This window comes from Phalacrocorax aristotelis, chromosome 1 (assembly GCF_949628215.1).
Source record: "Phalacrocorax aristotelis chromosome 1, bGulAri2.1, whole genome shotgun sequence".
In the NCBI taxonomy this organism is placed as follows: Eukaryota; Metazoa; Chordata; class Aves; order Suliformes; family Phalacrocoracidae; genus Phalacrocorax; species Phalacrocorax aristotelis.
This window is the reverse complement of record NC_134276.1, coordinates 134,635,142-134,660,467: the sequence shown is the minus strand read 5'-3', so window position 1 is coordinate 134,660,467 and position 25,326 is coordinate 134,635,142. Positions and strand designations below refer to the sequence as shown.

The 25,326-nt window shown below is 45.0% G+C and overlaps 1 protein-coding gene across 1 annotated transcript; it reads right to left on the bottom strand.

Moving 5' to 3' along the window:
* Positions 1–1,756: 1,756 nt before the first annotated feature.
* Positions 1,757–19,738, bottom strand: NRIP2 (nuclear receptor interacting protein 2). Its single transcript, XM_075110325.1, has 6 exons — positions 19,211–19,738; positions 14,115–14,285; positions 8,224–8,306; positions 7,634–7,761; positions 4,711–4,763; positions 1,757–3,897 (listed from the first exon to the last, which is right to left on the bottom strand). The coding sequence occupies exons 1-6, from the start codon at positions 19,439–19,441 to the stop codon at positions 3,805–3,807; spliced, it is 759 nt and encodes a 252-aa protein (XP_074966426.1). The 5' UTR covers positions 19,442–19,738; the 3' UTR covers positions 1,757–3,804.
* Between the last annotated feature and the right edge of the window lie 5,588 nt (positions 19,739–25,326).

The window sequence follows — 25,326 nt, the reverse complement described above, 5'->3', positions numbered from 1 at the left end:
AATGGCAGGCACTAGTCAAAATAGAAATGTCAGTTCAAAGTTGTGCCAATTTTCTGTAGGATCCCATCCAGCACCCTTTAAATCATTGGAAAGAATCCTGTTGGCTTCAGTCTGAGTTTGGGAAGACTGCCTACTCACCTACACCCTCACCGTAGCCAGAGTCCAGCTCTAAAATGGACATCCTCCAGGCATGGCTGTCACACAGAAGTGGCCAGGACTGAAAGCTGTTGGTGGTCCTCCTCCTCCCTTGGCAGACTCTTTACAGCCCCACCAATGCTGGGGCTCTGCGCTTGCTCTACCATGTAACCCTCACCTACACCCTCACCAGAGCTCAGCTCCAAAATGCACACCCACCACCTAGGGGTCCCACACAGAAATGGCCAGGACTGAAAGCTGTTAGTAGCCCTCACTTTCCCTTGGGAGCCACTTGTAGGCACCAGCAAAGCCTGGCAAAAGCTGTCGGACTCTCTGGAAGGCAGCAAAGGCCAGCAAAAGCCCTGGGGCCCCTTGTGGCACCTAAAAAGGCCGACACAGGCTCTGGAATGTTAGGGTTAGGGGTAAGAGAGAGGGTTGGGTATGGGATAGCGTAAGGTTTAGGGTTAGGGCTGTTGGGGTAAGGATTTAGAGATAGGGTTAGGATTAGGGGTTAGGGATAATGTCAGGGTTAGGAATTAGTTTTAGGACTAGGGTTACTTTTGTGGTTAGGGTTAGGGTCTTAGATTTAGCAGCTTAGGTTTAGGGTTAGGCTTTTGGCTTAGGGGATAGGGTTATAGTTAGGGGTAGGGTTAATGTTCAGTTTAGGGGTTAATGTTAGGGTTTAGTATTAGGAATTAGATTTAGCATTAGGTTTAGGATTAGGGTTCACTTTTGGAATTAGGTTTAGTGGGTTAGAATAAGTGGCTTAGAGTTAGGTGGTTAGATTTATGGAGTTCGGTTAGGCCAGGGGTTAGGATTTGTGGTTATGGCCAGTGCTAGGGTGTAGGATTAACATTAATGTTTAGTGTTACGGTAGGTTTGTTAGTTTTTATGTTTGGGTTTAGGGTTGGGGTTAGGGCTTATGTTTAGGGGTTACATCAAGGGTTAGGGGTGAGGGATATGATTAGGGGTTAGGGGATAGGTTTAGGTTTAAGGGTTTGAGATAGGGTTATGATTAGGGGGTTTGGGGTTAGGGCTAGGGGAGTAGGTTTAAGGTTAAGATTAAGGGGGTTAGTGTTAGGCCTAACGGTTATGGTTAGGGGTTAAAATTTAGCATCAGGGTCAGTGTTTAGGGTTAGCGTTTAGGGCTAGGTGTTAGGGTTAGTGTTTACAGGTTAGGCTTAGGGGCAGGGTTAGATGTTTATTTTAGGTATGGGGTTAGGGTTATGGTTAAGGTTAGTGCTTGGGTTTAGGGTTAGGATTTAGAGTTATCCTTAGGTTTAGTATTTGAGCTTAGGGTTATGCCTACAAGGTTAGAGTTTGGGGGTTAGGGGGTTAAAATTAGGTGATTATGTTAACTTTCAGGGTTAGGGGCTAGGGGTTAGGACTAGGGGTTAGGGTCAGGGTTAGGTTTAAGGATAGAGTTTGTGTTAGGGGTTAGAGCTTAGGGTTGGGGGCTAGGGTTAGGGATTTTTTTGGGTTAAGTTTAGGATTTTGGGTTAGGGTTACTTTAAGGAGTTAGTTTTATGGTCACATCTAGGGTTAGGGTTTAGGGTTTGGCTTATGGCTAGAGTTAGCTTTAATGTTGAAGGTTTGAGTTTAGGGTTTTGTTTGTTTTTTTAATAGGTTATAAAAGTGGATGAATAATAAGAGAGGTAATAGCCATGGTATCTGTCAGGTTTAGCATATTATTTGCTGATGTTCCACATGCCATTTTTAGAGGGCAACGACATTTGGAAGCTAAACAAGTTGCTGCACATAGGAACAGGTGTTTCATCTGTTGCAAACAAGGTTTTTTCAGCAGAGTGCACCCAGCTTTAGTATAAATCTGAACTGTCATTAAAGACCCCTGGGTTTGAGAACCCAGTCAGATATGCAAGTGATACAAATCCAGGAGGAATTACTGGTACTTTGGAAGACAGGGTCATCAAGTAGACATGGGTCCTGACTTAAATGAGAGGACTGTTGGTGGCATTCAGGAGATTCATGGAAAGCAGTTCATGTAGCCAGAAATAATCAGATGCACAAGAAGAAGAACGGCAAAGAAGCCAAGGAACAGATCAGAAACTGCTGGATATGACTAACAATAAAAGTCTCTAGCCTGGTGAGACTATAGGAGGAGCAAATGGCAGTCACACCAACTAACACTGGTAAGTGCATCACAAATCGCATCAGCCAGGTTGTACACTCTGCTGTCCTTAGCATGTGTTAAACCACAGAATACAGCCTCTGGTTTAGGAAAGAACTGACAGAAAAAAGCAAAAAATGCATACACAAGTTCTTTGAGAAGAACAACAGAAACAATGAGTGGTTTGATAAAAAAAGGAAGAGAACCAGTGGTGTTTAATCCAGGAAGATAGGCAAAATGGGTATGTCATGACATTCCAAGGGTGGACAAAGGGACTTTGTGCAGAGTTTGGATAGTGAATCAATAGTCATGAGGCATGGAACAAGCCCTGATCTGGTGCATCTTTCCCAGAGCTAGTAAAGAATAGACTATGTATTTATCATACAGCTATGCTCTGTTAAAAAATAATAATAAAAAAAAAAAAATTTAAACCCCCAACAATTAAGTGCCTTAATCATCACCCTGGACATCCCAGATGACTTCACAGTTCTCTGACCTGAGCTGATACTGGAAGGAAGTCTAGTTCTTGTTTCATGCAGAGTAGCAAAGTTGGGCTGTGAGATGCTGGGATTTGAGGCTGATGATGTATCTGTGTCCAATCACTAGATTTCAAGTTGAAAGAAAGCAGCTGGCAGAGCAGAAGACTCTGGGTGCTGTAATTCATTACAGCATTTAAACTGAGTGGCAGGATCTCTCATGATGCAGCAGAGGTGATAGGAAGGTAGCTCTAGCAGCTGGAGTGCAGAGAGGAGAGGCCTGGTCAGAAGAACAGGGTGTGCAAGTCTGGTTACTGCGTATAATGCCAAGAGATGATAAGCATTGCCATTCATATAATATAGTTTAGTGGACAAGGATGCAGTGGCAAAGCCCAAGCCCCTGTGAGTGTCCGCTATACTCTAAGCATCTACGCTCAGCATTTCTGCAAATGTTTATTAGAATTAAGAAGTCTAGAAGTGTTCTTGCTGCAAGGTTTTTCCAAGAAAATACTTTTCTTCTCTGAGCCATCAAAAAGTGACAAAATCCAACTTCCCAGAGTATAGGTGAAGTGACTCACCACAGAGCCTGTCCCACAAAGGAAAGGGAGTGGAGTCAGTTTACATTGAGGCAGAGAAGGGAAACATTCATGGCAATCTTTGGAGGCTTTTGGAGAAAGTGCTGTCTTCCTGTCCACAGAACAACTGGAGATTGTCAGAGAGACTGTCTTGTCTCATGAACAGAGAGTATCGTAAAAATAAGTCATTAAAAGGATAGAGTGAATTTAGTACAGAAGCAGAAATTGGAGTGACTCAGACAGAAAAACAAGAACAAAATGCCCATTCGGCACAGGGGGACAAGCAAGAGGGTCCACTGAAAGGAGGGATAGCTCTCAAGGTGAGGCACTCCCAGCAACAACAGCTTCCAGCACCCATTTGCCTTTATCTCACTCCCCAGTGAATGCCTCAGCCTAGAACTCAGCAAGGTTAGGGGCATGTGAGCCTCACCCTCATCTCTCTCTCATGGCAACAAGTCTCCTCAGCCCCAGAGTTGGGGAATGCAGCCAGTCACTGGCCAGGCTCTTCAGAGGCATGTAGAAAAGGCAGCTCTTGACTCAGTGCTTTAAATCTCAAGACTCCTTCCTCCAAGTCGATGCAACACTAAAAAAGGGAGAGCCAGTTACTTGGTGAACATTTTAGATAGCAAATCTCATTATGTCTATGGCTGGGGAAGACACATATAACAATCAAACAACCCCACTTTGGGTTTGTAAAGACCTTACAGTTCCCCTCCCTGTCTCCCCATGCTGCCTCCTTGCTCCTATTCCCTTCAATGGATTCCTCCCCAAACCCTTCATAGGGCCATTCTCCTCCCTTCTTCGTGTGACTCCAAGTCATGTCCGCACATCAGTCGGCCATTCAGCCCAATGCTTTTTGAGCCACAAATATTTGACAGGCAAGAGCAAGCTTGCTGCAGCCATATTCTGAGCCACCTAGGAGCCAGGCTCAGCACAGCACTAACCCTGAGCTGAGCTGACAAAAGGAGAGGAATTGTTCCACCCATGTCTGGCTAGTGTTGGGCACTGAATGTCACACAGCTTCATTTGACTCAAAGCAAGGGCACATCTTGTTCACAGCTGCCTTCAAAAGGCAACAGATATAACCATGTGCCTTGCCTTTTGTAGTCTCCTTTTCAGTTTCCTTTTCCTCTTTGCAACTTGTATGGGCAAGAATACAAAGAATGGGAGACGTGATAGTATCCTATTAGGTGATTCCTTTCTTAAAACCTTTAAGAAGGACTTGAGAGGAATCAGTGACTCAGAGCATACTGCATACAGCCAGGCAGCTGTGCAACAAGCATTACAAGCGGCACCCTGGAAGACATGGCTGTAAGTATTTCTGATGCTTCCAGCAACCAAATCTTGGAGATCTTGTTGAGGGGAGCCCTACAGTAAGCAAGAAGTTTTTCCTTACCTTGAGAGACAACAGAGTCTGAAGACCAATGCAAAAATCCAGCATTTCATCATCTGAGAAGAGAGAAGAGACCGATCAGGCTCAAGACTATATATACTGACCTTCTAAAGAAAGTGCGTCTCCTGTAAGAGGATGTGGAATATGAGAGCATCTGGTTCATAAAGTTATATGGTTATGGTCTATTCAGTATAAAGTAAATAACAAATAACAAGGAAAGTGATGAATTAAACACACAAGCATTAACAAGCAGATAGTAACAGTGTCAATAACAAAGACCAGCACCCTTCTGCCACTGGCTAATGAGCCACTGAAGGAGCTATTTAGGCACAGCCCTGAAGAAGGTCAAAATGAACTTTGTAGCTGATAAGAGAAGGACACCATGATTTTCAGGACTATTATGAGACATTTGAGGGGGTTTGTGGGATTGTTTGAAGCTTACTATGAGATATCAGAAGGGCTTTGTTGAATCATGTAAAATTTACTATGGGCTGTGTAGGGGAAGGGCCAAAGGCAGGAGAAGGCAAGGAGCAGGGTGGATCAAGGAAGAACAAGCATGGAATAACGGAGTGGAGGGGGGGATAAGGGGGCCAGTCACATGTAAGCAGGCTGTTGGTCAGTTCACTTGTCTGACTGAACCCTGCACCTGATGGCCACAATCTACCCGATCTTCTTATTAAATAATTTTGTTAAATAATTTTTTTTTTGTGTAACCTCTTTATCCTACATGTGACTGCTGCAAGCCTTAATTCTCAGCAAGTGTAGAAGATGCCATGGGTTACAGGGCAAATAGCTCTAGATGTCAGCAACCAGAGGGACTGGCATGCAAGAGAGGTGCCAGTAACTGAAAGGACCACAGGCCATAGGGCTCATAGGTCTGTGTGAGCAACTGGAGAAGGGGACATAGCTCACAGGTGCCAGCAAGTAGAGAGACCAGTGTGCAAGAGGAGTCTGGTTGCCTGTAACTGGGGAAGGGAGCACAGGCCATTGGGCTCACACAGCTGGGTGCCAAAAACTGGAGGGACTGCAAGGTCTAAGTTCCGGTAACTGGAGAATGACTATGGGTCACAGAGCTTGTAGGTTTAGGTGCCAGCAACTGGCGACATCAGCATGCAAGAGAGCTCTGGGTGCCAGCTCTGACCAGGGTCAGCAGGGGCCTTAGGTTTATCAGTCAGTAACTGAAGAGTACAGGGCATATGTTGTAAGAGGTCTATATACCACTAACTAGAAAGATTTAGGTATGTTTATATTTCCCCAGTGAATTTAATCCTGTATGCTTGTGGTTTTGTATACATAGCTAGCCAACTTCAATCTGGTCTAGCCAGTTAGTAGAAGAAAGCCTGCATCTGGAAAGACTTGAGGTCTGGGTCAGTGGCTGGGTAAGGGGCCCAGAGTCCAGGCATGGATATAAGGCAGACCTAGAAGCTGTGCTGTTGTCTGAAGACTCTGTGAATATGAATGTGCTTGTGAATCTAGAGACTGAGGATGTGTAATCTCCTGCTAATGAACTTCAGTCCTGGCCAGCCAGAGATGAGGACCAGGACTGGGCTATCTGTGCTGGTGTTTATGTGACTGCTGGTAAAGGCACTGTTCTGTGTGGTAATCTGTGTGGCTGGCTTGTCTGTGTCCTCTCTTTGTGTGCCTCTGGAATATATGTTCAGCCTTGCTACTGTCTGAACCTGCCATTAAGAACATGCAATGGAATGGGCAAGAGCGACCTTCTGGGTCTTAGAGTCATCCATTTCAACTGCAGTGGCAGGGAAGGAGGAATACCCAGGTCCTGGACCCTGCAGGGTTCAGCAGCCACCAGTAACATCATTAACACTTCCCAAGTCTCCTGGATGCCTGCTTACCCTATAACCAGTGGCTGTATTTTATAATTTATCTATAACCACATAAGCAAAAGCACTGTGCGCACAGGGAGATGTAAGGCACAGATGTAGCAGTTCTGCTCCTTCCAGGCAGCCATTTCTATATCCCAGCAAAACAGATAGGTGCAACTGGGCTAAATTCTCCTGTGCTGGTACTAATACAGTCTCCCCATGCAGGGCAAGAACAAGTAGAGGGGAAACCAGGGAAGAAGATTGAACTGGGCTGTGGAAGAGGAGGAAGCTCTTTCTAGATGACTAGGAAAGTGGGGAAATGGACATGAAAAGAGGGAGCAGGAGAGGCCTTGGAAGATGAATAGTAATCATCAAAGATGAGGAGACAGATAAAGGCAAGAGGGTAAAGCTGGAAGACTAATAGAGAGAAAGAACAGGGGAAAAAATACAACTAATTTGTTTTCAGCATATGCATAGTTTGATGTGAATGCAGAACATGCAGCCTTTCTGCTGTTTTCTGGGTGTACTCCAGTGCCTGCTGACTTGGCCTTGTCTCCTATGGCTCCTTTCTTTAAAGGGTCCTGCCTCAGGACACCAAGGGAGACTCATTACTCTGGGGCTACCAGATCCTTCCAGGGTGCTCCCTGCAGCAGAGGCAGATGAGTACACAGAGAAACACTCTGGGGAATGAGCTGTACCCTCTGTCAGTTTCTCTGATTACTTTCATCCAGCCAAAGACACAAGTGCCCATTCAATAGAAGAATATAGGGCACTAGAGGACTAACCAAGCAGTCTGGATAATTTTAAGAAAGGTCCATTTTAGAAGGAAATTAGAATTTTCCACATCCTGTGTTAAGACCAAAAAGCACCTCACTTCTCCCCACTTTCAGTATCTTCTGTCTTTTCTGTAGTCTTCCTATGCCCTTTGCCTTTGGTTACATTAAGGGTATTCACTGCACATAATGATCTTGGCCAGCAATGGAGGTGACCATGTCACCAACCTCCCACCGCATTATGTTTTTCCCAGAGATCCTTTTAAATGCCCTTGGCAGGGAAAGAGGGACACAGGAAAACTGGGGGGGAGGAGGGGCCAGCACTCTCACCTACAACCAGCGCTGAACACAGCACTGTCTCCTGGCCAAATTGCAACTCCATATGTTCTACTCGGCCAACAACGCTGGGGATGGGAAGAGAGAGATCTCCACAGTCCATGGCAGACACTTCTTCCAGCCTGTGGGACACAAGAGGTGTTATTGCCTCGAGTGGAGGAAGAGGAGGAAAAACAGGACTTTTCACTGACGGCAGTACTTCTTGGTCTCATTGGGAACAGGCCCACAAGAGAAGGAATCTCTTTCATATGGCATGCTTGGAGGCAGATTCCACAAGCAAAACTGTAAAACACTGTCCATTTGGGCTCCTCACCACTAAGGCTAACCAAAGCTGAGGCTTTGCCCTGCAGTACACACAGAGAGAATGACATAGCTCTGCCTCCTAGTCTGGGGTCTGCACACAACTTTGCCAGCTCTCCTTATGCCTTGCCCTGTAGCCCACCCTCTGCATCTTCTCCTAAACAGCCATGTGCACATGCAAAGCTGCTAGTAATTATCACTGGGACTGGGAATAAAAAGTGCCTACATTCTTGTCATAGGTTTTCTTTTAGCCACCCCTCCTTTTCTACTGTGCAAAGACTTACCCCAGCTGGTTTAAACAGCTCTTGGAGATGAGATTTTGTAGACACCCAGTGTTAACGGTTGCTTTCAATACCTGACCTTGGCACTAGAAAAAACAACAACAGATAATTACTGTGGGCTCACAGTTGGCACACCCACTCCTCCAACAGTGTGACAATCCCTTAGACCTCCCTTAGCAACACAGCCAAAGATGTGCTTTTAGGCAGTAGTCAGAAGGCAGGAGACTCATCCAAGACAATGATGGTGTCCCCAGTGCTCTGCAAACCTCTGCCAAAAACTTTTTGAATTTGTCTTCTTTAATTTGTATTTGATTGCCCAGACACTTATCTGTTATTAGCTACTTTAACTTAGCAGCATTGCAGTCAAAAGACACATGGACTTTATTAGCAGAGCAATAATTGACATGACAAAAGCTTCTAAAGGAATATAAGCATGTGCTACAGCTTTTGTAGGTTTCCTCTCTCCATTTCTTCTGGTGCCACAGGGAACAGTGTTCCAGAGGTAGACGTCTGTTCTCAGTTGAACAGCTCTGAGAGGGAGGTGTCTGTGGAAGAAGCAGGAGGCACCCAGGACAAGCGTCCCTGAGAAGAGCTTGAATTTAAGACAGTTCCCAAGATAACAGACACATCCAAGTGACTCTTGAATCCAAGAAACAACCTAATCAAGAGGTGTCTGTTTTGTGTGGGGCTTACATTAAGTTCCTAGACAGCTCTTTAAAGAAATATGACATGAATACTACAAATACAATAGTCACAGCTGGTGTCACCTAGCAAAGGGAGAGACTGGGTGCCCTGCACCAGAGTCACCTCTGTATGATCTTACTGGAACAATCCCCAGTGCCTTGCCCACTTCATTTCTTCCTCCCTCTGCACTTGAAAGGGAACAGGAGATGTAGTTGCCATCTGTTTTCTGTCCCTTCTGCACAGAGGTCCTTAATGGCAGGCCAGAGGTGCCGAACATATATGGTAGAGGCTTCAAAAAGTAGGGTTGTCCAGGACATCAATAAGAGTTTATGTGCAGACAAAAAAGAAAGGAGGAGCAGGACAGTAAAGGAACTGGAAAAGATGGAGTAACTGCCATCTGCAAAATATGGCTTGCACCTACCTATAGTGCCTAACCATACCCATTCTTGATGGTCTAGTTCTTCAAGGCTCTGGCTTGCAGCAACACCCCAAAAAAAACCAACCACAAAGTCTCCCTCTTTGAAGGCTCATTTTCCTCCTGTTATCATTTGTATTTTTCCTGTGATTCTTTCTCTTCCATCCATTATGGCACTCAGCGCCATGAGACACTCAGAAGCAGCAACAGACCTCCCACAGCTCCTCTACCCTTATGCTCATTCCTGATGAGCTTAAATGCTTTGAACACCTTAAGCAGATCAGCATGACTACCAGGGCAGCACCAGAAGGGTCAAGGAAAGTATCTCAATTTCCTGATTTCTTAACTAAATCTGTTTATGATTATTACATGGGTTAATCATCGCAGAGAGCTACATCCAGTATTTCCAATATATTGTTTTAAAAAATGTGCTATTTGTGAGTTATTATGAAGAGAAAGGATAAAAAACCTCCAGTGAGAAATACTGGAATGCTGCAAACACACACAACACCAAGAGTATCTTGAGTACTAATTGCACTCAAGGCAACCTCAGAGAGTACATGCTGGAAACGTCAAGTCTGTTTTGCTTTGAAGCTCTTCCTCTGGTCTAAACTGCACCTGCAGTACATCAATGTAGAGAATTTCATCATTCTGAACATTTAGATACACCATATTCCCAGAATGGCCATTTAGTCGAGAAATTCTCAAGAAGTGCAAGACCACTGGAGCTTGAGATCTCAACTTATTTTGTTTTACAGAGTTCACCAAGAATTATGTAAGACATATATGTATATATGATGTACATTTAAATAACATTGGTAGTTTTAGAAGGATGAGCATTTACCACGTGTGGCCTTATTTAGGAACAAGGAGAGCAGTGCTCAAGCAGTAGCTACACAGAAAATATGCACAGATGCATCTTTTCAACAGCTCCTGATTTGGTTATTATACTTTTTTTTCTATAATGTAAAAAAGCATGTCTTATTCATAAAGAATTATGTCCAGTTAATCAACAGTCCCATGTGACTGCAAACACTTGTGGCCTCTTACAACAGCCAAGTGAGGCATATAATGCTAAATACTTTAGGAAAGCCAAAGCCAAGACAGCTTTCACAAACTTCTGGCTGCCAGCACTGTGCCTTTCCTATTATATCATGTGCTTCTTACAGTCTCAGCCACACTGGCATCTACATTCAATCCAAGGCTGGTCTTTGGCACATGGTATGGAAATTGCCACAGAAGTACAAAGTCACGGGTTAGGAGAACACAAAACTTAACCAACCTGTTACCAGCTGGATGATAAATGAAACAGAGTCAGAACACAGAGAAACCAGCTGCCAGAAGCTCCCTCTGCAGTTCTTTGCACATTCGTACAGGAATGTTCCCCCAGCTCCTTCACAAATAAGCAGTTCCATTTCACTGTGGAGCAGCTTGAACTGCCGTCCTATGGTAATACAGATCACACATGACAGAGCTGGTAGGAGATCCACCTGAGCTTCTGCCTGTTCCCAGAATGCACACCCGTTCTCTTGCCCTTCATTCATGCATGCCTCCTGCCTCTTGGCACAAATCTGCTTTAAGCAAGTAGGGGAGTGTGCTAGAACCTCCCAGAAGGGGAAGAGGTGCAAAGCACTCTACAAGTTCCTGACTTTGGCAATACTTGTGCTTCTTCAAGCAGAAGTAAATTTAGAATTTACTTTTAGAATAAAAGAATAAATATTGCTGTCATGGCTCCGGGCTGCCTGGCGTGTCAAGTATAAACATTTAGGACTAGGAGTAGTGCCTGCCTGGAAGCATCCTACCTTACCTCATGACAACAGCTCATTGTGGCAAAAGTTGGTATTACAAAGTCCAGAGAAAAAACAGCCTGGAAATTCACAGGACCCAGAGGACAGTCCCTTGTCCCTGCCCATGGCAGGGGGATTGGAACTAGATGATTGTTAAGATCAGTTCCAACCCAATCATTCTATGACAAAATGCCTCCCCTTCTGCTTTTAGAGCTCTGTAATATCTGTGCTGTCTGATCCTCATTGACACATCAGCCCTGCCTGGAGGGACTGTGGCCAGACTAAGCAAGGCCACAAAGCAAGAGGCAAGATAAAACACAAAGTGCAGACACATGCTAAGCATCTCCTTCCTCATCCTCTGTACTATGCTTCATAGAAAAGGCTTTCCTGTGCCTCCTCACTACCTAAGCGGGTATATTAGCCATAAGTGTCAGGTCAGGTATGTTACCCATCATCTGCCCAGACTACAACCTGCCTACAACTGTCCAGCTGAATCAGCTCTTCCTCATTAATAGACATGGATTCTACTGGGAGAGAGCTAACCATCCCTGTGGTTGGTTACACAGAGGCCAACTGTTCATTGCCCAGCTACAGAAAAGGAGTCGTATCAGCTCTTCAGAAACAGAAGACATGGAGTATGGATAGCAATTGTTAAGGAATCACCTTGGGAGCAGGCAGACCTGAGATGCATGAGCTGTTAACATTGTTGTGATAATAAACCTAAGCTGTATGGCTAGGCAGATTCTTGAGTTTTGTTTCAGAGCAGGCTGGGAAAGTTGCAAGTTAGAAATTTGCTAGGGTAGTAGGACAGTGATTATCTGTAGAAAACAACATTTCATCTCATTCAGTGGTAAAACAGCCCTGCACAGTTACCATCTCCAGCAGCCTCATAATAGCTACCCACCTTCCAGTTATACCACTGTTTGTCCAGCATACCACAAATAAAATGTAGGTTAGGTAAAAAGTACACAGGCAGCTGATCAGCACTGCAATCCTTCTTGGACTAATAGGACTTTTCATCACATTACCCACTCTCATCTCTGCCTCAGAATTTTCAGTCTGTTATTACCAGTCATCATTAGTCTTTATCTAGAGTAAACAGGAGGGTGAGTGGCTCTGCAGTACAACTATTACGGTCTATGATCTCTGAATCTTAAAAAGGCCTTAGGCACAGGGCAACTATAACCTGTTTCGGTGAAAACACTTATTGCCTGAATTTCTGTGTCACTGGGGTCTACATCTATTCAGCTTTATTTCCTAGTCAAGTTCAGTTACTAGTCAGGTGATGCATTTTTTACCACTTTGAAATTTTCAGCACACTCGCCTGAGTGTAAATGGAAGCTTTATGCTAGTAGATGATCTTTTCTCAGGAGCTGCTGTCAGAGAGAAGAGAATTCACTGGGGTCATGTTCCATTTCTAATAAAAACTACACCATAGTCAAGAGTTTCTCCAAAAGGTACCAGCTCACCTCTCTGTTTAAAATGAACTGGCAGCCTGAGTGCTAGCTCCTGCCATAGATCTGTTACTTACAGGTGAGGCTTTTTGAAGTTCACGGATGTGAACATGAAAAGCAGCAAGACTAAAATGAAGGAGAGGAGAGCTTTCCTTTCATCAATGAAAGAAGATTAATTGTGACAAATAGTGACTTGGTCTTAAGAAGGGCAGAAAAAGGGAGCAATGCCTGTGCAGAAGATGCTGAGTTCAGGTAGAGTTAAGTGCAACATTAGATCTATTTCCTTGACTGTGGTGTTCATTAACCTTCCTCCATGAAGGAAAATGTAATGTGTGTGACAGCTGGGGTACAGTCCATTAGAAACACAAAAGGGGAATGAGTAGTGGACTCTGGTGCTGAGTTAGCTACTGCCCCTGTGATATACCTACCTACCTATGCCTGTCCTTGTCTGATGCACATGCCTGGCAAAAAAACAGCCTTTATCATTGAGTTTCCTCTTACAGAACAATACAGAGTGGTGATTAAAGAAAAAGAAACACCTTCATTTGCTAAAAAAAAGACTCCAACTTTTTGGAGAAATTACACTGAAAGCCATTCATCCTACTAGTCTGTTTTCCCAAGTATGCTTATGTTAACTTAGCTGCATCAGAGCCTAAAACCCAGGGTAAGCTATGCTTAACTGCAACAGTAAAGGCTGGAAAACAAACCAGGCAGTGGCTTTGCACGGTCCTGAGCCACCCAACCTGAATATTTCAGAAACTTGCTACCAGGCTCTGTTCATATGATAATTAGTTGTGCCAAATGAATTTTCAGAGATGTTTGTGTTTTTCCTGGAAGCATAGACTTTACACTCTAACATGTGAGATGTTCTTTAGGACAGATAACTGAAATAAACACAGCTTTAGAAATGGATTTTGTATACCAGGTCTATATCTTGGTGAGTCTCATATCTGCCTGTTTCTGAACAGCTCTAACCATGCAGCCCTCTTTCATGGGGCACAGCTTTTGGATGTGCTTTCTCACCTACAGGTGCCAGGGAGGAGTGTGTTCTGCTGTATAGGAGGATATAAGAAGAAAAGGGAGCTAAAAATACTGCTTGCATCAAGAAATGCAACAGTGCTAATTCAGAGCAGTTAGCCACTTTCTTAGGATGTCTTTTGACACCTGAGAGAATCAGACCAGACTGGATCCAGTAAGTGTAAATTAGCTAGGGGCACCTCTCTTGAAGTGATAAGGAGACACTTCTTGCTTCTGTATGCAGTTATGAAATAACTCATATTAGGGGAAAACTAGCCTCCAAAGGAAGGAGATGTGATTAAGGTAATTTATATTCAAATATGGACAACTGGAATGCATCTGGCAGAAAGGCTTTCCTCTGTCTGTTGGAAGAACTGAATCCAAACTCTAGGAGAGGCCATGTGGCAAATCTGCTCTCTCTAGCTGCAGCTGGCTTTGCAATTAATAACTTAGCATGGCCCCTGGGAGTGGGGCAGCTGGAACTCATTGAGTATTTGCCATTGCTGTGAAATCAGCAGCACTGTGTTGTTGCCTTACCTGGCACTGTATTAGCAGGGGTGAAGTCTCTTTTCTCCTGTACTCTTCCATATTTTCATCCTGGTCTTTTGCCAGCGGAGATTGAACCCATGCAGACTGAACCCTGGTCTCGCCCCGCAGCTTGTTCAGATTGCCTTCCAAGAGGCGCCGCTGGACCACACTATGTGGCTGCTGTCTCCATCACAAAGAAAGAGAAATCCCAGCTAAGTATGGAGGTAAGGACAAGGACATTTGCTAGCCCAGGGAAGCAGATTGCAAATGCTTGACCCAACTGATCATCTTGATGAAAGATAAGTTTATCCCAAAAAGCTTTCTTTAAATCCCCAGATTTTTTCTGTAGCCCCTAAGGTGGTGTTAAAGTGTTGGGCTGTCTGTGACAGGTAGGTCTCTGGGATGCAATTGTTGGAGAAGAACATGCCCAATGCATGGTCTCCCCAAACATATCTTTCTGTTCTTTCAGCTAAACATGCAGTTGGCAGTCTCATACCTGTTCAGGTACTGCAGTATGCTACCTGGTGAGTGTGTGCTGACATACAACCAGGCACACCCACATCTTCTAATGTGGGAGGGGACAGGAGATGCTGCATATGTGTGATATACATATGGGTAAGAAGGTAGGACTCAGAAATTTTAGGCAATTATTTGTAGTGAAGCAAGAAGCTTCCCCTGCATAGGAAACTAAAACTAGCTTCTAAAGTTCTTTGGAGTCTGTCTCTGTTCCCTTCCATCAGAAGTGATGCAATTTTGGCGCCCTTCCTAGTCTGGGGAGCATCTAAGAAGCCCTACGTTATTCACAGCTAGAAGGGAGTGCCATCAGCCATATCAACAGCTGAAGAAACTTTATTCCTCTCTCACGTATCTTACTCAATCTCTTGTATCTCATATTCCTACCTCATTCCTATCTCCTTTCTTCTGGGTGGAAGGAGAGGTGCACCAAAAGGGAAGAAAAATACTGAAAACCTTCTTGTCCCAATATTGCACTCATACACAGGAAGGTGTTGCTTTTGAAAGAAAGTTCCCTTTGTCATCACCTTGATGCTCTAGTTTTTGCCCAGCGTTGATCTAGTGCCTCCAGTCCCTGCACAGCTATGGAATCAACAACAAGCAGCATCAGTGCAGTGAAGTAGGCCTGTCAGAGGTAGCTTTGTCCTTTCTCCATGTACTTGGCCCCATGGCCCTTCTCCAGGAAAGCAGCTGCTCAGAGCTGACAATACCATTCTCAGTAACTGCCTAAGTGAGTAAAGGCAATGAATCTAAAGGGGCTAATGTACTACAGCATAAACTGTTGCTTTTACATGTCTAAAGAAAAATTTTTTAAAATCAGCTTTCAGATGGTGCAGCAGTTTGATGTAGGATCTTACCAATGTGCAGGCCAAACATCTGAATTAGACCAGACCTGCCAATGAGTGTGTGTGTGCTTCAGACTAGCTTTATGCTTGGTCAGAGTGCTGAGGCCAGGGAAGTGTGTAAATTGCAACTCAAAGCACACTGACTTGTCAGTTTTGCCCAATGGTTGGAGTAGGAGAGCTGTTACGGGCTCTTTTGTTGCACTCAGCATTGCTCTTTGCGAGGTGCTAAGTCCCTCATGCCTCTGTTTCCCCGTCACTCAAGCGGCAGATCATTCATATGCTGTATGAGAGACATTGCAGTAGTTGAAAAAATGAGGTAAAAATATCCCTCTGTTCCTGGTCTTTTCCCAGCCTACTGTGCAGACCCACAGCACAGCTGGCCGTTGTACCTCACTCCCTAAATACTCTGAGCACAGTGCCAGTTTGGCTGCCAGTTAATATCTGGGGCATGGGAAAAGGGCAGAAAACCAACAGCAACAGCAGGTCTCCAAATTCCCATCCTCTCTCCTGTCTCCTCTCACAATCTGGCATGCAAAGGACCTTTTCCTCTTCCTGCAACCTTTCCCACAGAACGGACAGGCCCTTTGCAGTGGCCATCTCTGTGTTCTTCCTGTCATTCAGGCTGGGAAGGGGCCAAGCACTGATGGGGATTAGCTGAGCTTTGGGACCGTGGAGGCATCTGATTCAAGAGCAGACTCCTGGGGCCCTCCCTGTCTTCTGTCTCACCAGAGAAATGGAGAAGTGGAGACTCTTGTCTCTCTTGGGTCGCTAAGACACAATGAGATGAAGGGAATGGTGAGGGAGGACCTAAGGTAGCTGTGGCCAGCAGCAGGAAGGGAGGCCCTCTCAGGACTCTTAGAAGAGTCAGAGAGGGTTCCTAGTACAATTTGTAAGGTTCAGGCTCTCCAATAGGAGATCTCAAGGCCTTGACATGATTAGTGGACTGGTATGAACAGAGGATCTTGATTTTGGGGAGGGGAGAAGCCAGATCTTCAGACCTTCTCGGTACTTTTAGAATATTTTAGCTCATACAGCTACCTTTTTTTGCCATTAAAAAAAAAAGTCTCACGCTCATAGGTGTTATAAAGCTGGAAATGTGAGGCCTCAACTGAAATGTATAATTACTTATTGTTGGAGACATGATGGGGGCATCAAATCCCAGACATTGCTGGATGTATTGCATAAGCTGAATGCACACCCAGATTACACAGAAAAGGGTGGCAAAAACAGCCCGACTTTGACCGTATAAGAAAGGATGTAGGTTTTTTTAAACTACATGGGGCCTTGCTCTAATTTTAGGACATGTGCAGCTGCCACAGCTGAAGTCTCTGGCACTGTCAGTAGAGACATGTTTTGGAGAATTAATAAAACTTTCTTCCCAGAGTCCAATAGCACTTACACTGGGGTGTTTTGCATTCTCTCCAAGATCAACCTCTCTAGCATTTCCTGCTGCTGCTTTGTTTTCAGCCCTGCATTCCTGCCCTCCAGGAGGAAGCCAGATCAATTTGTGAAACATAAATGGAGTTTTGCGTGGGGCTGCAGGAGTGCCTGAAAGCATATTTTGGACTCAAATTTACAGCCCCCAAAACATCACAGTGATATCACAGTGGCCCATCAAGTTCCAGAGACTGCCGAATTGCTCTTGGAAATATAAGGCCTCGTTCTTTTCTTACTCCAAGGTAAACCAGAAACGCAGGTTCCACAGCTACTGCATTGACCCCAGGTATGGCACTATGTGTGTGAACTTGGCACAGGTGCTGCATTTTATTTTGTGCCTTCTAATACCAGAGCAAAATTTCCATGGCAGATGAGATGTTATGCTTTATTCACTGCTCCCTAGCTCCATGGTAAAAATGTTTCAGTCATTTTCTAATGGACCAAACATGAATGAGTGCCCTCTGCATGCGAGGAAGTCTGTCTGGAATAGATAATTTGACCAGGGGAGCTCCTTGTGGCAAGTGATTCAGACAAAGCCTGTCTCATTAGAGCAAGTATTTGGGGCTTCAGGATGCCAGCCTCTGGAGGCCAAGACTGACACCCGTACTCTGCAGGGTTCTCACAGAGGCTTCTGGCTGGCACCACAGTTGTCGTTTTGGGGGCACGGGGTGACAGGAGTCAATTCCAAAGCAAAGAAGATAGACGTGTTGCTCTCTGCCTTCATGGATGAGCTCAGCAAACATGCACTAAAAGACTTAAAGGTGGTTCCTTCCTATTCCCTGCCAAAAGCTGTACAAGGAAGAGCCCAGGGGTATATCTCGCTATCCCTTCCTGAGATGTTTCAGCTGCAGCACTGCAGGGCATGAAGAGCCAGTGCTGACAGCCTGGATGAGGCCCTCTAGGCTCCGATGTGGCCAGACCTCCTTCCCTGTGGGGAGGAGAGGCCCTGTTCCTCACTACACAACGCTTATGTGACTCCCTTCTTGTACTTAGACAGCAACTGTTCAGAACCAGAGAGATGCTCAAGTGAAAGCTCTGAGTGTGGCTGCAAAGGGGTGGCAGAGCATGAGGTGACAGCTCAGGGTGACTCTGAGGAGCTACCCTTGACTCTGCTGAGACAGGGACTCTCAGCAGCTGCAGGGAGGGTCTGCCAGCTCAGGAACGTGGCTGCACCCAAAGGTTTCTGCAAGGGGAATAGCTTCTGTTCAGACTCTGTGCCTGGGACCCTGCTTGTCCCACACATGTGTGCCCCTGTATGCAGCAGCACCTCACTGCCAGCAGCTATCGGGCCCGCCAAGGGAGCCAGGAAACAACTGGAGGAGATATACATGCACAGGAATCTGTGGTGGTGCTGTGATGGTCTGAGGATACAGAGGGAAGCACAGACTGCAGGGAGGGGCATGATCTTTTATGACACCCACTGGCACAGCTGGAATAAATGGTTGTGTCCATATCACTGGCCAGACCCAGCCCTTCTTTTGGAAAAATGGTTTATACCTCCACATCCTTTAGCAGTTAAACTCCACAGCAAAGAGGAAAAGTTAGGCAGCAGAAGTGCCAGAGCAAGGGGAAGATGCATGCAGTTAAACCAGCAAGAAATCCCATGGGAAACTGCTCCCTGCCTTGGCGAAGTCCCTCCAGACCACAGGCTGCCCAGGCTCCTGGAGCAGATGCCCTCCCTGATGCTTCCTGCTCCATCTCCACAAAGAGACGCCCACAGGCCTCACTCCCATGCCTCCTCACAAAAGGTGTTTATCCACAGGTGCTGGCCACTGCAGCTGCCTGCGTGCATGGCTAGCGGTCCTGCCCTGTGCTTGCCCCTCCGGAAATCCAAACAGTGGGGGGAAAGAGAATAATGCAAAAAGGTGGCAAGGTCAAATGTAAGCCTCTTGGAATTTCATGAACTGTGCTTGCGTCCCACCCTGCTGAATCGAGGAATAAGTCTGCTTTTGAGCTGGATGATGCAGGGATACATGGGGGCTTTCAGAGACATCCCACATGGAAATATACATGTCAGATGAACATATTTACGTACCGAGTGATTGGAAAGTTGGATCCTGGGGAGTTCTTCCAGCCCATGTCTGCCTGCCTCTGCGAGGAATTTGGTCCCTATGGGGATGCATGGGAAGATGGATGCAAAAAATGGGCAACTCATTCTTTCCCCACACCCTGACCTGCTTGTAGATGATGCTGAAGGAAAGTTTTGTCTTTGCTGAACCCATGACCCTTTCACAAAGCCTGGCAGAAGTTCCCAACTGATATGAAGGCTATTAGGAGGACTCCTCCCAGATAGGGTCCCACCAGACTCACCAGATCCTTGGAGGTGCCAAGCCTTGTCAAGCCATCCAGAGGCAGCAGGTCAGCAGAGTCCTTGTGCACAAACTGGGTTGCTTGTTTAAGGCGCCTCTTCTGTTGCATAATAGCTTTGTTCCTCAGCTCCACCTCACGCTCCTGTGGCTCCAGGTCAGGAGTACCCTCACTCCGCTTTTCCTCCTGGTCTCCTTGCCCCAGGGGCAGGGGGCAGCTCTTTCTCGTGCTCATGGTGAAGATTCAGACAGAACAAGTCCTTCTTGGTATGCTGGGCTGTTCCCTGCACTTGTCTCCTGGTGTTTGCCCTCTTGAGGGTGACAGTCTCTGAGCTCCTTTCCCTTCCCCTCAGCTCTCCTTCTCTCCCTTTCTCTGCCTTTCTTCCTGCTGTCTTAGTTATAACTCACCCATGTCTGAAGTGTCACTGTGCCTTTTTCTCCTTCTGTCATCTCTACTCCCCCAGTGTTCCTCTGCTCCCCACCTCTTCCTCTCCCTCCCTTCTCCTGCCCTGACTGCAGCTCTGCCTCCTCCAGTTGGTGGGTCCCTGTAGTGACAGAAAAAGCCCCACGTCAGAAAACAATTTCCATAAATTACAGCAGAGCCGGCAAGATGCTCTGGCTGGAAAAATCCAGTAGCAGAAGGATGGCCCCGCTGTTGGGGGCTGGACTCCCTCAGGCTGTGCGCGCACGCGCATGTGTATGTGACTGTGTGTGTGTACACTGCCTGATCCTCCTGATATGCTGAAGAGACAGTAAATATCTCAGTGGCAGGCTGTGCAGCTCCGTGTCTGTGCTGGGGGGGCTTTGACGCATCTCAGTGAATCTGTAAATACTGGCAACAACACGGTTCAGTCTAGGAGATGATGCAGTGCCTTGGTATATGGGAGACAGCATCTGCCTCAAGGCTCCTGGCAGGCATGCCCAGTCTCATTTCTGCAGAGTGTCATGCATTTGGAATAGGCTGCACTGAAAGATTTTACTGTGTAGCTTGAACAAAATGCTGAAGGTCTGGTTTCTGCTTCCGGCCAGAGCAAATGCATTGGGCCTGACTCTGCCCTCATTTTCCCCCCTCTCCATCTAGAGCCAAAGTTGCAGAAGCCTAAAATCACTGGCTGGTCAATACTAGTATACTTGACTCCCTGTTTACACTATAAATATGCTGACATTGCTGTAGTGTGGGATGTCTGGATGAGGGCAGACATCCCTCCTCTCAGGGGAGAAAGGATGTGGCAGAGCTCACTTTTTCAACTTTCTGCTTCCAAATTGTCCTGCTCAAAACTAATTTTCTACTTGAACTGAAGCTGCTTTATTTTGATCCCTTGTCACTGGTGAATGCACTGCCCCAGTAAGCACCAGTTCTGACATCATGTACAAAGCAGGAAACTGAGTTTTACTCAGCTGAGGACAACATTACCTTTCCATGAATGTCAGCTGGGGGTGAAACAGCTTTCATGTACAACACAGAAGGAATAGCAGCATCAGACTATGAAAGTTACAGCAAAAGGAGGCTTTCTGTTGCTCCCTTTCTTTTCTTCCAGCTTATTAGACTGTAACATTCCAACATTACTGATACTGATTACTTCTATGTTCTAGATTGTATATAAAAATACAACACTGAGTTTGCAATGTTAGGAAGTAAATCCCGTGGTTCATGTGTAACCAAGATAGTAGTGGTTTTGTTATGCATTCTTTGATCTGTATCTTAGTCTTTGAAACCAAGGTGATGGGACAGTTAAAATGCTAACATAATTGCTAAGCTACTACCTATGTATCCTATCTATTTTAATAATAGGTTGAGGAGTGTATTAATGTAATCAAAGCAACAGGTTGGTGGTGTGTTTTAGAAACCTTGGTGAAGGGTGTCCTACCTTACATACTTTACATTCTACTTAGGTGCTATGGAGAAAGAAACAAGGTACATTAGCAGTGCACATGCACGTAAGAAGGGGTCAATCAAAGGACACTTGATATGACCACCAGAGACCACCAGGGACCACTAGAGATGCCCCTCAGCTTTTAAGGATGCATGCATAATGACTATGTAAATATGATAATTAATTCCTGGAAATTTGATGCATAGGTATGTAACCAGATGATATAAATTTTTGTTGATGTAATCTGCAGTATGCACGTTAGGTGGAGCGATCCCCCGTGCAGCCAATGCTGTGAATAAAGAATGCCTGCCTTTTAACACTACATTGGTGTTACAAGGTTTATTCCTGATTTTGGTGACACATGTACAAAGATGAGTCCAGTCAGCCACTGTAAGACCTTAGTGTGGTCACAGAAACTACAAAAAAAATGGTCTCTGCAAAGAAATCCACATTGTTTACCTTTTACTCCCAGCTAATCATCATAGTATTAGCGTTTCTCTTGGGATCTTTGGTCATTAAATATTAGAAAGGAGGCTGGTCATTTTTAGAGTCATTCTAAAATTTGAAGAGGTTAACCTTTTTGTTCCCAGTATGCTAACTGCTTTACAGAAAGTATCATGCTTCCCACGGTGCCAACTTGCAGAACCAGTTTGGCAGGAATGGGAGTAGATGCCAAACTCCAACATCATAATGCAGGCAGAGCCCCATCAAGAGCCCAGCAGAGCTGTTTTCAACTGTCCTTGTCTCTCTGCAAGCTGAATTAAGAAGGTCATTTAAATAATGGATATTCCCAGGGAAGCTGTGTTCCCATGGTCTTGTTTTCTTGCCTCTATGTTGCCATGATTCCTGATTTACACTCACTTTTGACCTTTTGTGGCTTCACTGAGCATCCTCTGAGTCTTGTTATCAAGTCCTTTAACCAGCCCCATAAACCAGTACTGAATCATGCACCTGTACTCTCACACCAGGCCGTTTCCCCTCCTGCAGACTGTGATTACATCAGCAGGCTAGTCTTAACCAGGCAGCTCTGTTTCTGCTGGCAGCAATGGCAGGGCCAATTTTCTTAAAGCCTCAGAACAGACCTTAAAACCACAAAGTAGAACAGAACATCTTGGGACCAGATTCCCTACAGTCCCTGCCTTGAAAGCTATGGGCAGAGTTACACAGTTTCTGATGAGGTCATCTCCCACATAGGATGTGCGTATGGGCATGAAAAGGAGAGAGTGCTCATAGTTCCCAGTCCCAGTTTCTCATTGCAGCTAGCCACCCTTAATCAGTTGCTCTTGCTCCGCACTTTGGCAAAGCCCAATCAAAATTGGTTTGCCTTGCAGTTGTGCTGGAGCGATTGCTTGAGTAGTCCTGCTTTAGGGTCTGACCAGTTAATCCTGGCCTCTAACTCACAAAATATTTCTATTCTACTGCCTCAAAGGGGAGAATTCTTCAAATCTTATTTAAAGCTTTCTCCCCTCCTTCATCCCTTCCACTCCAAAGAGCAGGTCACTTAAATCTTTATATCCTGTGATGTGTTAGTTTCCAGATCTGTCAAAAAACCCTGGCATTTTGATGGAGGTGGAGTCAGCTAAGATATTATCTTCCCCCTTCAGAGGCACACTGGGTTCTAGGTCACTGTTTTTTTTCTATTCAGCTATTATGTTTTATATCCTGTTCTTCTTAAACAGAGTCAATTTATAAAGTATGTTAGGTGCTTTCAGATTTTTGCAGAGTGGACGCTCTTAAAGGTTTTCTAATGGAGAGCCAGACCACAGTGCAGCAAGTTTAAGTTTATTCCCAGTAGCTATGACTTTCCCAGTCATCTTTGGTAGGTCCCAGAAAATAGTGTATGACTCACCACAACCTGTGTTAGAAAAATAAAAATGATTTAGATAAAAATGTTCACACACAATCCCATACACACTGAAAAATTATTTTACTTCTTTGCTCCAGTCACGTACAATATTCATAACCCATTATACCTCACTATTCTCCACCCTTCATATAGAAATTCTTACAGGATGTGTAACAGTGCTGTTCAGATAATGGACGAACTACTCCACCCCCACAAAAGATAAAAAGTCCTTCTCCCTGCTTCTGCTAGCAGCTTGACCCTCTAGCTCAAGCAGTTACAAACCAGTGAGAGCTCTGGGGCAAAATATTCCAACTTCTAATCAGAAAGCCACAGCATTGGATTTGTGTTGGTGGCTGCTGGTCCCTGGTGTAGACCCCCTCTGTGTCTGAGAAATGCCAAAGAATTCAGAACTAGTGCCCATACTTCTGAGAAGTGAAAAGCACTGAAAAGCAGCATTTTCCAGTAGCCAGTTTGCCCAGCCAAGAAACAGGAGAGGGTCAATATTCCAGCCAGCTAGTCCTTTGTTGAATAAATTAATGAACAGTGCCTGAATTAGTGAAGGGGAAGAGTAGACTCCTTTGCTGAAAGAAGTAACTCCCAGATTAAAGAACATGAGACAAAATAGAGATTTTACCTCTCTCTGCCAGGAGCATTAGGGAGCATCCCAGCTGTTTGAGGAGCTGCTCTGTTGAAGGCTTTTACTTTTTTGACTTTAAATTCACAAGCTAAGGTTTTTCCACCACAGATTTTCCTTGTATCTCACTTCTGGGAAGCTTTACCTAACATAATCATTCCTCTTTAGTATATTCTACTACTTTTGCAACTTCTAATACTTGTTCCCATCTTAGAGAATTCTCTTCAGCTTTTGTTTTTTCTCTTTCAATGATTTGGAAACTATTACTTTGTCCTCTTGTAAGGTACTGGGCTCAGCCCTTGTAAAATAAGCTCAGGCCCTGAAAACAGTGTTTCACATCTGTCATGCTTTTCTATGGTACCTGATCATTTTGGCCCAGGCTTAAACCTGAGGACTGTTGAATCTGTGACTATGATGGTCCTTACCCAACCTTATCCTGTTCTTTATTCTCTTAAATGGCCTCAAGTTTCATGAGGGGAGCTTTAAATTAGATATTAGGAAAAAATTCATCACTGAAAGGGTTATCAAGCATTGGAGCAGGCTGCCCAGGGAAGTGGTTGAGTCACCAGCCCTAGAGGTATTTAAAAGACCTGTAGACATGGTGCTTAGGGACATGGTTTAGTGGTGGAATTGGCAGTATTAGTTTTACAGTTGGACCCAAATTATCTTAAAGGTCTTTTCCAACCTAAATGATTCTATGATTCTGTGATTCTATGCCTTCTGAACCCTGTCTCCATGTGGCTCTTCGAGTCACCTTCTTCTCATCAAGGTCCTCCTTCCTGTCATTCGCTCCCTGAAGCCCAGTAGAAGTCCCTAGGATACAAGAGAGCTCATGTTCCCATGCTCAGCTGCTGGCAGTTGTGAAGAACAAGTTCACAAAGAAATCTCCATATACTCCAGCAAGTCTGTGCTAGACCACACTCTGTATGTACTGAACAAATCTTCTCTCAGGTTTTAGTTGCCAACTATGTCTCTGCTAAGGCTGTGAAATAGATTTTTTTTAAAGAATGTATATAACAGCCGAAAATTGGAAAATTTTGGTTCAGCTCGTAAAAAGGGATACCTCAAAGCCAGGAAGGACACCCAGACAAACTCCCTCCACAGCAGGGAGGCCCTAGGTCTTTTCAGCAGAAGGTTTGCTATAAAATAGTTTTTTTAACCTAAGCAAAATTCTTGTGCTGTCATTTATAGAAGTAACTGAACTCAACTGAATTTCCTGTGTTCCCTGCCCCTTCCCTCCCCAGGAGAACAAGAATAACTCTATCTGAGACTGATAGAGTCTGAGGAGATGAGACGTACTGGGTTCCTTTGGTTTCTTAGCCTCTAGGATGCATTCATACATTGTATCACCCAGCTGTTCTTTGCATTCTTGATGGCTAGGTCTTGGCATGATTTGAATGAAACTGAGATTATCTCATGATCTCCTGACTCCAGCAATCAAGAGTTTAATAAAAACAGCAAACTAAGTGAAACTGAGAATCGTCTATGGGAAATGGCAAAATGGCTCTTATCATTGTAGTATGGAAGTCCCATGGGTATGCACAGCAGAGTGCAGCCTGTCAAGCACTATTAGCTACAGGATGGAGCTCCTGAGACCAGACCATCTGTGGCATTGATATCATTATTTGCAAATACTTGGAAAGGCATACTGATCCTGAAAGCATCTTCAGGGAACCCACAAGTTGTAAGCCATGCGCTTTATGGTGTCAGTTCTGCTGCATTCCTGACCTTTCTCCCCCTCTTATCATTGGATGCTAAATATGTCA

What these genes read in the sequence shown, in the direction of transcription:
- NRIP2 (XM_075110325.1), bottom strand. Translation starts at nt 19,441, where the DNA reads ATGAGCACGAGAAAGAGCTGCCCCCTGCCCCTGGGGCAAGGAGACCAG. An exon ending in TTGGCACCTCCAAGGATCTG is followed by an intron (nt 14,286 to 19,210) that starts GTGAGTCTGGTG and finishes TGATGGAGACAG; the next exon opens with CAGCCACATAGTGTGGTCCA. An exon ending in AGCTGTTTAAACCAGCTGGG is followed by an intron (nt 7,762 to 8,223) that starts GTAAGTCTTTGC and finishes TGTGTCCCACAG; the next exon opens with GCTGGAAGAAGTGTCTGCCA.